The sequence below is a fragment of the Capra hircus genome, chromosome 28 (genome assembly GCF_001704415.2).
Source record: "Capra hircus breed San Clemente chromosome 28, ASM170441v1, whole genome shotgun sequence".
Classification (NCBI taxonomy): domain Eukaryota; kingdom Metazoa; phylum Chordata; class Mammalia; order Artiodactyla; family Bovidae; genus Capra; species Capra hircus.
This window is the reverse complement of record NC_030835.1, coordinates 2,298,951-2,312,679: the sequence shown is the minus strand read 5'-3', so window position 1 is coordinate 2,312,679 and position 13,729 is coordinate 2,298,951. Positions and strand designations below refer to the sequence as shown.

The 13,729-nt window shown below is 43.5% G+C and overlaps 1 protein-coding gene across 1 annotated transcript in view; it reads right to left on the bottom strand.

Moving 5' to 3' along the window:
- Positions 1-345, bottom strand: part of C28H10orf128 (chromosome 28 C10orf128 homolog) — a 31,095-nt gene extending 30,750 nt beyond the window's left edge. Inside the window, exon 1 of the mRNA XM_013975727.2 lies at positions 238-345. Coding sequence (XP_013831181.1) covers positions 238-283 — 46 coding nt within the window. The 5' untranslated portion in view covers positions 284-345. The remainder of the gene's footprint in view (positions 1-237) is intronic.

The following is a 13,729-nucleotide window of genomic DNA, read 5'->3' as shown; positions in this document are numbered from 1 at the left end:
AACTTCTTGTCCTCTGCACTCCCAGAAGCATTTGTCAGCTGCAGCTGGAGTGAAACAGACCAAAAGGGTTTCTCACTGTCTCATCAAAGTGAGAAAAGCCGTCTGTCCAAAGGGACACATGTGTTCTCGAGGGACTGAGCCCCAGTGGGCTAGCAAGCCCCAGTTTCTGACTTACTGAAGCACCCCCGCCCTTGCCAAGAAAGGGGGACGTGAGCCCCCTTTCCACACACCACTTACCAAGGAGAAGGAGGAGGACTGTCAGCGTTCTGGCCGCAGAGAGCATGCTGGCGTTCTGCTCAGGGCTTCTTACAGGGCAGAGAAGGGGGCTATGTGACCAAAGCTCCGGGGAACGGGAGCCCAGTCCCACGTGACAGATGGGGAAGGAAGCTGCCGCCACAGCCCAGCACTGCTCAGTCCCCCTCAGCCCTGTCATCCCAGCAAGTGCAGGCGGCCAAAGGTCGCTGGTCCACAATGAGGGCATCTCGGGTAAGAAGGGGGCACCAGGGGATCCTTACCCAGTATTACCGCCTATGGTATTCCCCAGTACTGATCCTTACCCAGTATTATCGCCTATGGTGTTCCCCAGTACTGATCCTTACCCAGTATTACCGCCTATGATGTTCCCCAGTACTGATCCTTACCCAGTATTATCTCAGGGGAACAGTACTGATCCTTACCCAGGATTATCGCCTGTGGTGTTCCCCAGTACTGATCCTTACCCAGTATTATCTCAGGGGAACAGTACTGATCCTTACCCAGGGTTATCGCCTATGATGTTCCCCACACAAGTGTGACTGCGTGCAGATTCTTCCCCAGAGACCCCAGCTGGTAAGTCTCAGAGAGGGATGTGGGCAAAGCTGGGCTGCCTGGAGGTGCAACTCCTGCAGTAGCCCCCAGCCCCCCAGCCTCGAGGCAAGGGCAGGAAGTACCCCCAAGCCCACAGCGTGGCCAGTCACTGTTTTAGGACCACAGACTCCTCTGGGTTCCAGTGGCCTATGGATTTCTCCCCAGAATAACATTCTTAAGTGCCCCAAATAAGGTACTTGGGGACCCTTCCCAAGCGGCGCTAGTGGTAAAGAACCCGCCTGCCCACGCAGGAGACAAAAGCGACGCGGGTTCAACCCCTGGGTCAGAAAGATCCCCTGCAGAAGAGAATGGCAGCCCACTCCAGTATTCCTGCCTGGAGAATCCCATGGACAGAGGAGCCTGGCGGGCTGCAGTCCCTGGGATCACCAAGAGTCAGATGTGACTGAGTGATTAGCACATGATTTAGCCCATGCACACACTCACAAGGATTATAAAAGAAACCAGTTATTTTGAAATACAATTACCCAAATATCTAGAAAACAGACTTGCGATACAGAAATATATGTACTTCTTTACCCACACAGTGAATAACAAGGCGTAGCATCAAGTGAAGTAACTACCACCGTCTTGATGCCGTGATATTGAGAGATGTCTCTAACAGCTGAAGTGAGGATGGACATATTCACTGCTCCTGCTAGTGAAAAAGCACCCGCGTGGTAGTGGCACTGCGGCTTACTGGCTGCACTAGCATTAGCAGGAAATGCTAAGTTTCCATTAGAGGTTGGAGGACAGAGATGGAATTTTTTCCCATCCAAGGTCACAGATCCCAGGTCAAGTGCCCAACCTCAGGAGACCCTTGGTTGTTAACACAGACTCAGCCCGCAAATTTGGGGTCACATGTTTCCATACTTCTCCTTGACATATACTTAACTGTCAAGGCACCACCTCCAGGGTGCAAGAAAGGTCACTTGCAAAAACGTAAATCAACTTAATGGCAGTTGTAGAGCCCCATTTAAATGAGCGGGCAGAAGCTGAACACTTTTCTTCTTGGGATCCCTCAACCGAATCCCCAGCACAGCTCACTCAGTGAGCGCTTGCCCTCTTAGAAGGCGAGTTTATCTGACCCCCATCCCAACCCTCTGAGTCAGGTGTTAGCACTGGCCTTCCTTTGATGGGGGAGGGAATGACATCACTGAGGTGTGTGGTACCCCAGGTCCACTCAGCTGGGTGTTGAGCCCAAGCCTTTGGCTGGCAGTCTGTGCCTCTCACACCGCACTGCGCCATCCATGGGTGGTTGCCAAGGTCCATCTGTCCAGCCAGAGGCCGTCAGGTTGCACTGGCAGCTGCTGACGCCCACTGACGGGACCCCTTCAGAACAGCCGTGTTTGCGTCTCTGAGTCTCCCCATGAGTGGAGCAGATCGTTTCTGGGGAATGCAGTTTTCTTTACTTGGTGCCTTTTCCGTTCCACCCTTTTACCCAGATACACTTTATTTCCTTTTAAACACTCTGGCTCACTCTTCACTTGCACCAGGAAACATATTCTCTCTTGCTTCTCCTGAAATATGTGGACTTTTAAAATCTTTATCCCTCTTAATGGAGACACTTGCAGGAGAGATATTTCAGTTTCCCCTAAGCGATCTGGAAGAAAATGCCAGTGCAGACACAATAATCTATGGGCAGTGGCTGTGGGCTGCAGGAAACACACCAGGAGAGCTTCAAGTGGGCCCAAGGTTTCAGGTACACAAAGAGGTCCCAAGCTGATGTGACATCAGACTTTGCAATTTGGGGCAACTAATTTGAAAATGTCTTCACATGCAATGTGCGTGCTCAGTAGCTTGAGTCGTCTGTGACTCTGTGACCCCATGGACTGTGGCCCTCCAGGCACCTCTGTCTATCGGATTTTCCTGTCAAGAATACTGGCGTGGGTAGTCACTCTCTTCTCCAGGGGATTTTCCTGACCCAGGGATCGAACCCGTGTCTCCTGAATCTCCCGCGCTGCACGTGAATTCTCTACCGCTGAGCCACTGGGAAAGCCCTCACATGTGGCAAGTCAAACCGAATAGCAGTGTGCAGCTTCTGCTCTAGAATACCTCTCGTGATCTCTTCCAGGGCTCAAGCTTTCATATTAAACCCACGAAGGGAAGTTTCTGCAGCAACTTCTTCTTTTTCACCCAGCCACAACTCCTAAGACCAGAAAATGCAGCCTCTGCTACCCACCTGAGCAGAAGAGTGGAGACTGGTCCCAAATGCTGGAATCTGAAAAGACAGACTGCCATCCTCTAGCCAGGGGATCTGGGGGTGACTGGAGTCTCAGTGTGGTGCCCTCCCAGCCAGAACGGGCTGCCCCACCCCATGCCCCTGTAATAACTGCCTAGCTCTTAACCAGAGGCTGCTCTTTCATAGGTGTCGGGATGCCTCCCACTAGACTGGGAGCCTGTGAGGTCTGGGGCCAGAGCACTGAGCCCCACACCCGACACAGCAGCGGGTCTCAAGAGCTTTTACTGAATAAAGGAATCACTTTACTTTGCTCACACACAGACTGAGGCAGCCCAGCCTCCAGCCTAGAGCACGGTTGTGGACCTCACCTGCGGCAGGGAGGTAACCTGCTCTGCCAACCAACAGAGAAAGAGCTCGGCAGCTCTGATATTCTGCGGGCTCTGTCCCTTCTCCAGCGTGGTCCCCTCATGCCCAGGAAGCATCTGTCCGCTCCCAGCAGCTGAGCGCCAGCCACAGTGTGTGTGACTGATGCACGTGTCTATAGTATTAGCCGAGCTGCTGCTGCTTGGTTATTTCTGATTCTCTGCAGCCCCACAGACTATAGCCGCCAGGCTCCTCAGTCCATGGCATTCTTCAGACAAGAATAGTGGAGTGGGTTGCCATTTCCTACTCCAGAGGGTCTTCCCAACCCAGAGATCAAACCTGCGTCTCTACATCTCCTCGTTGGCAGGCAGGTTCTTTCCCAGTGGCACCACCTGCAAACCCAGTACTAGTCGGGAAAAACTGTCAAATCTGCCAAGATTGCGGGAGACTTTGGAAAAAACTAAGTATAGGGAAGATTTTTAATCACATATTGAGGTACCACACTTAAATAGAAGGCTGGCCCAAAAAAATAGAAAATTGTCTTTTCAACCATACATACAATATTTACAAAAAAAAATATGAACCAGGAAGCCATTCTCAAAAATTTCAAAGAATAGGTGCCAAACAGCACATATTTCTTACCATGGCGCAACTGAATTAGGTAACAGTGGCCAAAATTACATTTAAGTTTCCATGTTTAGACATTTAAAAATGCATTTCTAAGCAACTGATAAGTCAAAGAAAAAGTTACAATGAAAATTAAAAACAGCTAGCACTGAATGATAATGAAACGTCTTGTATCAGATTTGTGGACTGCAAGTAAAATAAGAATTAAAAGGAAATGAGTAGACATAAATGCTTAGAAATGAAGGACTTAAAAAGGCCTGGGTTACATGAGTAAGTCTGGTTATCCAATGCATAGCAATGCAAATATAGCTAACAATACTTTACTCTGTACTTAAAATCTGTTTAGAGGGTAAATCTTAATTGTTCTCGATACACATGCCCACACACGCTGAGGGGACAGATATGTTAACTCACCTGACTGTTATTTCACAATGTATGCATACATCGGAACACCAAGTTGTACACTTTAAATGTATCATATTTTTAGTTGTTGATTAATATTTTAATGAGGATGGGTGAAAATATTGGTTAAGTTAAGCTGAGAATGTGAAAAAATATGATATAACATTTTTGGAAACAATTTTTATTCTCTGGTGAAGTTAAAGATTTACCATGTGATTCAACAATTCTACTCCTGAAGATATAACCAGATATACTCTTACACCTGTACATTCAGAGACATAGAAAAGAATATTCACAGAGCCTAATTTGTGATAGCCAAAAATATCTGGAAAGAACTACAAAATCCATCAACAAGAGAGTGGGTAAATAATTCATGATGAATTTTACAATGGAATATTATATAACTATTAATAAATTGGAAAAGGCCCTGATGCTGGAAAAAACTGAGGGTAAGAGGAGAAGGGGGGTGCCAGAGGATGAGATGGTTGGATGGCATCATTGACTCGATGGACTTGAGTTTGAGCAAACTCAGGGAGAGAGTGATGGACAGAGAAGCCTGGCGTGCTGCAGTCCATGCGGTCGCGAAGAGTCGGACACGACTGAGCAACTGAACCACCGCAAGTAATAAACGGACTACAGTGAGACACAACTTAGATAAAACTCCAAAACATCATGTGTGAGAACATCAAATTGCGAAAAGTGACAGGCAGGACGGTGCCACTTTCATGAAGTGCAGAAGCCAGCAAGCTAACAGTGAAGAGTCCAGAGAACACACACATACTTTTCACTGAATAGTATTTCTACAAATCATTAAAGTTATAAACAAAAAGTTCAGGAGATGAGGTATAAGGGAAGGAGTATGCAGGTGGGCAGTAGAGGCAACATTCTAGCTCTTTAATTTCTAGTCAGGTGCATGGGTTCTTACGCTTCACTAGAAGGAAGGCCAGATGCTGAGTTTTGCCCAGGTAAGTCCTGATAATGTCCACTATCTTTGTGCAGTTATAATAGCATCCCTTCCACTCCTCAAAGTTTGACAAGGACCAAAAGACTTGAGTCATAATTATATAGTCTATTTCTTCATAATTCACAGATGTTAAAGAGAATTTTTTATTTGTTAAAGATTTCATAATTAAAATGAATGTAGATACTGGCACAGTTGTTTGATAAGTTGTAAATTGTTCCAACCATTCTAGTCATGAGCATCTACAGCTTTGAAAGTTTACACAAGTTTTGACCCATTAGTCTCACTGTGAGAAACATAGTTTACAGCAAGAAGTGAACAAATGTACAAGGATGCATATGTAGCTTCCCCGGTGGCTCAGGAGTAAAGAACCCGCCTGCAATGAGAGAGACACAGGTTCAAGCCCTGGGTCAGGAAGATCCCCTGGAGAAGGAAATGACAACCCACTCCACCACTCTTGCTGGGAAATCCCACGGACAGTGGAGCCCAGCAGGCTACAGTCCATAGGTCGCAAGAGTCAGGCACGACTTGGTGACTAAACCGCCACCACCACCCACGAGGCTGTATATACAAAAAGCACTCACCGTACAATTAATGAAAATTAAAAATAAGAACAGGACAAGTAGGAAATAGTAGCCAACCTAAACTGGCTCATGCCCTTAATGAAATGGTAAGAAGACAGAGGGGTCTATACCAGTAACTGTGTGCCTTCACCGCCATCATCTTGCTTGCGTTTCATGAGGAAATTGGTGTAGATACCTGTTGCCAGGGAAAGAAAGGCAAAGACTGTAGGGAAGCGTGGTCAGTAGGGCAGCCCTCTGGTCCAAAACCTTTTACAACTAAAGAGTGGTTCAGCTCAATAACAAAAAACCAAACAACCCAATCCAGAAGCGGGAAGAACACCTACACAGGCGTTCCTCCAGAGAAGACATGCAGACGGCTAATAAACACACACACAGAATGCTCGGCACTGCTCATCGTTCAGTTCAGTTCAGTTCAGTCGCTCAGTCGTGTCCGACTCTTTGCGACCCCATGAATCGCAGCACGCCAGGCCTCCCTGTCCATCACCAGCTCCCAGAGTTCACCCAGATTCACGTCCATCGAGTCCGTGATGCCATCCAGCCATCTCATCCTCCGTCGTCCCCTTCTCTTCCTGCCCCCAACCCCTCCCAGCATCAGAGTCTTTTCCAATGAGTCAACTCCTCGCATGAGGTGGCCAAAGTACTGGAGTTTCAGCTTCAGCATCATTCCTTCCAAAGAAATCCCAGGGCTGATCTCCTTCAGAATGGACTGGTTGGATCTCCTTGCAGTCCAAGGGACTCTCCAGAGTCTTCTCCAACACCACACTTCAAAAGCATCAATTCTTCGGCGCTCAGCCTTCTTCAGAGTCCAACTCTCACATCCATACATGACCACAGGAAAAACCATAGCCTTGACTAGACGGACCTTAGTCGGCAAAGCAATGTCTCTGCTTTTGAATATACTATCTAGGTTGGTCATAACTTTTCTTCCAAGGAGTAGGCATCTTTTAATTTCATGGCTGCAGTCACCATCTGCAGTGATTTTGGAGCCCCAAAAAATAAAGTCTGACACTGTTTCCACTGTTTCCCCATCTGTTTGCCATGAAGTGATGGGACCAGATGCCATGATCTTTGTTTTCTGAATGTTGAGCTTTAAGCCAACTTTTTCACTCTCCTCTTTCACTTTCATCAAGAGGCTTTTTAGTTCCTCTTCACTTTCTGCCATAAGGGTGGTGTCATCTGCACATCTCAGGTTATTGATATTTCTCCCTGCAGTCTTGATTCCAGCTTGTGCTTCTTCCAGCCCAGCGTTTCTCATGATGTACTCTGCATATAAGTTAAATAAACAGGATGACAACATACAGCCTTGACGTACTCCTTTTCCTATTTGGAACCAGTCTGTTGCTCCATGTCCACTTCTAAGTGTTGCTTCCTGACCTGCATACAGATTTCTCAAGAGGCAGGTCAGGTGGTCTGGTATTCCCATCTCTTTCAGAATTTTCCACAGTTTATTGTGATCCACACAGTCAAAGGCTTTGGCATAGTCAATAAAGCGGAAATAGATGTTTTCTTGGAACTCTCTTGCTTTTTCCATGATCCAGCGGATGTTGGCAATTTGATCTCTGGTTCCTCTGCTTAGAGAAATGCAAATCAAAACTACAATAAGGTATCACCTCACAGCAGTCAGAATGACCATTATCAAAAGAATCTACAAACAATGAATGCTGGAGAAAATGTGGAGAAAAAGGAGCTCTCTTGCACTGTTGGTGCAACTGTAAATTGATACAGCCACTGTGGAGAACAATGAATGGGGATATTTCCTTAAAAACTAGGGATAAAACTAGCTCATGACCCAGCAATCTCAATACTGGACATGTACCCTAAGAATACCGCAACTGTAAAAGACGCGTGTACGCTAATGTTTATCACAGCACTGTTTGCAATAGCAGGGACATGGAAGCAGCCTAGACGTCCATCGACAGAGGAACAGACAAAGAAGTAGTGGTACATACACACAAGGGAATATTACTCAGCCGTGACCAGGAACACGTCTGAGTTAGTTCCAGTGAGGTGGATGAAGCTAGCGCCTATCATACAGAGTGAAGCAAGCCAGAAATACGGTAATAAGTAAGGCTATGTATACATTTGGGGATGATCCACAGACAATCTTGTACATAAATGTGATCCATAAATCTTACCATACATGTGATGTGGTTTCAATATTATTTTCTGATTATAAACATTTGGGATCCCTGGTGGTCCAGTGTTTAAGACTGTACAAGGACCTGGGTTCAATTCCTGCTCAGGGAGCTAAGATCCCACAAACCATGTGGCACAGCCAAAAGGAAAAAAAAAAATATATATATATATATATACACATATATGTACATTTATGCCTTAACCTACACATGGCCTAATTTCTTCCCCTATCTCTGCATGGCTCTATACAGTTCTGTTACTGATCCAAGAATAATATTGCAATTCTAAATTTTCTCGAATATGGCCAGGTCATCATAAAAAGGATAAAGTCCATTAAGGTACTAATGCGGAATTCATTATTAAAGCAATCAATCTGGAAAAAATGAAATCACCAAAACCAAAAAGGAATTTTCATTCTCAAATTTTTTCCGGTACTTCAGGGAAGCTAAGGAGCTGGATATCTACCAGCGAGACTGTGAAGAAGCCGTGGACACCATAAAACCCCCTTGGCTCAGGGGCTCCTGGTCAAAGAAACATAGGCATGGCTTGCTAAGAGCCCAGTTCGAAGGGAGTTCTAGGGACAGAGCATCTTTCTCAGGGTGGGCTTTCAATTTTACCCATGCTTAGCCATGTGCATGCTGTGTGACAATTAGGAAGCTATGGTGTATGCAGCGTTTCCCTCGCTAACAAAAAGAAGAACCTCATCCTCAGCCGCATCTTTTAGAAGATTGCAAAAGTTGGCGTTTATCAAATTTGAAGACTGGTAAAAACACAAACAACCCAGACGCCTGTTTCTTAACTTCAATCTTGAGTAAAAGACTGTCGGCTCTCTGGACATCTTCAATGATGCAAGAAGCTTAGAGAACGCTAGCAAACATCAGAAGTCTCCCACTCCACCTTATTTTCTCAGAAGGAATTAAAATCATTCCTGGCTTCTCTGCCTAGGAAGTAAGCCTTGAGTTATCTACAAATTCTCAATTTGCAGCTAAGATTCTGCCCTGGAATCACAAGAAATTAGCATAAACACCAATTTCTTTGGTGTTAAAAGATATCATCATATAGATAAATATTTTGAAAATGGAATATCTCCTTCCTTACACAAACGCAAAGACCTAACTGCATGGGTAATCTTCCTGCTAAGATACTGCTTACTAAACAGTATGACTTGAGATGGGGAAAAAGACAAAGACATTGGAGGGAGAAACAGTGCTGGGGATGAGCCATGCTTTTTAAAAATTCTTTTAGCTCTCTATATTTCTATATGCACATTTTCTGTATGCATATTGAACTTCAATAAAAATTTAAATATGTAAGTAGGGATAGCTATAAGATAAACGTGAACATTAAATTTTTTTAAACTCTGCAATATGTTGTCTATTTGTTGCTAAATAAAGATCTATTTTAGAAAGAAATTCATGAAAAGTTGAAAATTAGAAACAAAAAATTTAGCAGAAAAACACAAAAAATAGGGTAGTGACTTTAACATTGAATAAAGTAGAATTTAAGGTGCAAAATCACCTAAGTGAAAAGATGGATATTACACATAATGGTAAAAATGATGAAAGAAAGTAAAGTGATCATGCATATGCAGGCGCCTAAAAATATACTCTCAAAACATATAAAGGAACAGCTGAAAGAGCTGCTGAGAGAAATAAGCAATTATACTTGGAGAATGTCATCTATCTATTTTAGAAACTGAGATATCAAATAGACAAAAATAAGCAAGAAGCAAACAGTTTGAATGAAGTAAGTTCATACTGACGCATTTACACTCAAAGAAGAAAGAATATAAACTCGGTAGCACGTTTCATCTTACGTCATATTGGCAAGAAATCAATCATGATCAGACCTGAATGCAAAAAGACTGGGAATAAGTCTTTCTTCTATGTGCCCTGCTTAAAGTTTAGGGATTTGTTACTAAGGGAGGAAGTGGGCGGGGGGGGGAATCTGAAACACTGATCCTTTACAAATGCTGATACAATAGACCTCTAGCAAGACTTAGCAGAGGGGAAAGAGAAATAGCATAAAAATAAATTAGATGCGATAACAAGGAGTCACACATGACTGAGCAACTGAACTGAACCGACTGCATAATTGAGAGGTTTTAAAAATTTTAGAAAGATCCACAAAAGCAAGTTAAAAACCTCAAAGAATGGACAAAAATTGGTAAAAATATAAAATGCCAAAATTAACATAAGAAAAGCATAGACAAATTGAAGGTACCCTAGCCATCCAGAAAACTGAGACATCAATCACAGACATCCCACCTTTATAAACCCATGGTTACATGTGCTTATGAGTTCTACCGAATTCTACAGGAACAAATAATTCTTACACAAACGTTCACAGAAAAAAATTGGCTAAAATCTGTCCTACTCGTTTTAATAAAAGTTCATATTAATGATGCTAAAATCAGATAAGGACAGTATTAAAACAAATATTCACATATGAATATAGATAAAAGATTTTTGCAAAGTATTAACAAATCAACTACTTACTTTTAAACTAATAAATTGTAATGAAATAGAGTTTATTCAAAGAATTCAAGAATGACTTAAAACCAGAAAAATCTACCAATTTAATTCACTATATTTATTTTTCTTGTTTTTATTTTCTTTCCAATGTGTTTTATCTTTTCATACACCTGATTGTATGACTGAATCCCTGATATTATATATGAACATTAAAGAAACAAAATAATTTTAAGTTTAGGATGATATTATATTCCCTCAAGTAGATTTGTGTCTCCTCTGACAGTATCCTGCGCTTCACCAGCAGAAATTGCAACACTGAACGCCATGCCAGAGACTAACATGAATGAAGCTGGACTTTCCTCCTTTTGAGGGACAGTTTATTTCCAGTCCACTGTTTCTACTAGGAATTAGCCCTTTAGCATCCAGACCCAAAGCTAGGAGGGTTTCCAAGGGTCCTCTTTTCTTAGTAGGTTCTGGTTTTATCCCCTCAAAGTTATTGACAGCTCTCCTTCCTTCTCAGCCTCCCAGTCACCTCTTCTGGATTTGAAAGATGCCTCCAGGAGAAAAAATTGTCAAGTTCCACGCACATTTGGAGTTTCTTCTCCAATTTATTTTTTGTCTAACATTTCCAGTCATTCTTAATAAGAGGAAAGATCTGAATTATTTAGTCTATATTCCCAGAAATCCAAGTCCACCATAGCCCAACTTGTCGCAATACAAGATAATACTTGTATCTATGGAGGCACCTTCAAAACTCCCTATTCACAGAAATTAAAAAAAAAAAAAACTGAGCAGATGCATTCCTGGAAATTGCTGATCAGCTGCTAAAGACTCAAAAGCATCTGGTTAATGATATTAGCCTGAATGGATCACATTACTGAGCCTTTTTAAAACTGAAATTCAGGCCACCATCCCTCAGCAAACTTCTGGTAGCAAGGTCTTCGCTTACCTGCAGAAAAATAAGCTAAAGATTCTCAAAGCCAAACGTAACTTAAAGAAACATCCTACACCCTAGGCCCATCTTCTAAAGCTTTGCGATGTTTCTGCTCCCAAGAGATCCCAGACTCTGAGCATCTTCTCCTTCAGACAGAATCTAGTGTCAGTGATTACTCACCCAATCCCAGCCTTCCTTGCATAAGAGAATCTCAGCCCATTTCTCTTCTGGACTCCCTCCCCACCTATCTGTTGCCGTTCAGGATATATACATTTAATTAATTCAGCTTTACCTCCAACCTGTAAATAGTGAGAGAAGTGTCAGATTTATATGGTGGATAAATAAACAACAAGGGTTTTCCCAGGAGACTCCATCCTGGTGAAAGAGGGTAACTGTAATTTTCAGCTGTGAGTAATTGTACATAATATAATCCTAAATGATTTTTCTTCTGTAATTTCATTAGAGTTTAGAAATTTAATTAGATTTTGAATCACTCTGAAATAAAGTAGCAAAACACCAAGAGACTGAGAGCGGTGGTTATTTTGTCCTTAGAGGCCACATTCTTGGTCTCAAATTGGCATGTCTTCATTAGGAGGAAGTTTGCAGAACTTCTTGATATATTATTGTCTTTCAGAATGGACTCTGAATAGGTCTTTGGAGAGCATTAGAAGAGTACACAATTATTGTGCACACTCTTCTTGAGGTTTAAGATCATCTGCCTTGCATATACTTAATAAAAATATGTCTCTAAAGTTGTTTAAGAAACTGTGGAGATAGGAAAGATGTTCCTTGAATGCCCCAATGCTGTTCCTGGATTATTAGCAACTACCTGTATGTTATGATGCAGTGAGGGGCTGTTTGCTTAACTTTAATGATTATGTAAGGTTTATGGTTATTTTTATTGCTACAACATATGAACTGTCATGGTGGCTGTAATTAGAAGCAAGCTAAAGTGTTGCTGTTACAGTCCTCCGGGACTGAGAAGAAACTACTTCCTGCTTATCAACTTTACCTCTGTGCAAGAGTCGGGAAAAAAAAGAGGGGAATCAAACTAAATGAACAGTTCTTACCTCAAAGCAGGTTGTGACACAGAAAAATGGAACAGAACATTAAAACTCCAGGCCAACAGCTTGCACCTAACGAAGCTGCAAGGAAACAACCTTCTTTTCCCCAAAATACACGAATTTGTTTAATTCTCTGAAAGGCCATTGCCCACATCTTTTCCCTAAGGCCATCTGAGAAGCATGGTGGTGGTGGAATTGCTCCAGGGGGCTTCTGCACATCCCTGCTCCGCTGCTGCAGCCGCTATGCAAATATCCTCTCTGCACTCCAGGCTGGGGATTAGGAAACTCAAGATGGCCTAAGACATACGGAGAAAACAGCTCAGAGGCTCTGGGAGCCCATGAAAGGGTCCCTGGGATGCAGAGAAAAAAATCAGAAGCCCCAGGAAATAGCACAAATTAGGCAATTTGACTACCTGGTCAATCTGAAGAAGGTAGAATGGTTTGGGTAAGAAGCGGAAAGCACATTATGAACTCGAGAGTTGAGAGTTATGTGATGGGAATACAAGGGTCCTTCAAGAGGCGCTGGGAAGGAGGTGGGAGGCGAGGGAGCGAGGGCCAAGCAGGAGCCTGGGAGGAGCTCACTGGGTGTGGTGGGAGCGAGACCGCGGACGTCTCCACGAGCGTGGCCTCGCTCTGCGCTGGACTCTGCGCAGCCTCAGACACGCGGACCAGGGCGCCTGACTGCTGCGGCACCGGCTGCCCTCTCGTCTAGACCGTGTGTTCTCTGAGCAACAGGGATGTCAGGTTCATTTTTGTTTGCACTACACACACAGAAATTCCTGTTCTATAGCAGGGGCTCAATGAATATTGAATAAATGCATGAATGGGGTCAGAAAGTAACAAAGAGAAGACCAAGCCTCTGCTGTAAGGCGGCGCCCGGCGGCAACTTCTTGGTTGCGCAGGGATGGTACCCAACTAAAAAGGGCCTCCTTGAGAAGGTCAGTTGGTCATTTTCAACAAAAGCTTTCAAAATGACTGGGTTCTTTGCTGTCTGAACTGTACAGGGGATCTTTTCCAAGGAAATAATCTCAAAGATGGCAAACAGCCCAATGCACAAAATATACCTTTAATAGTGAAAAATTAGAAATAACGCAAATGTTGAAAGAGGAACACACCGAATCAGGAGACACAAACATTTGATAGGCTAGAGTACAATTAA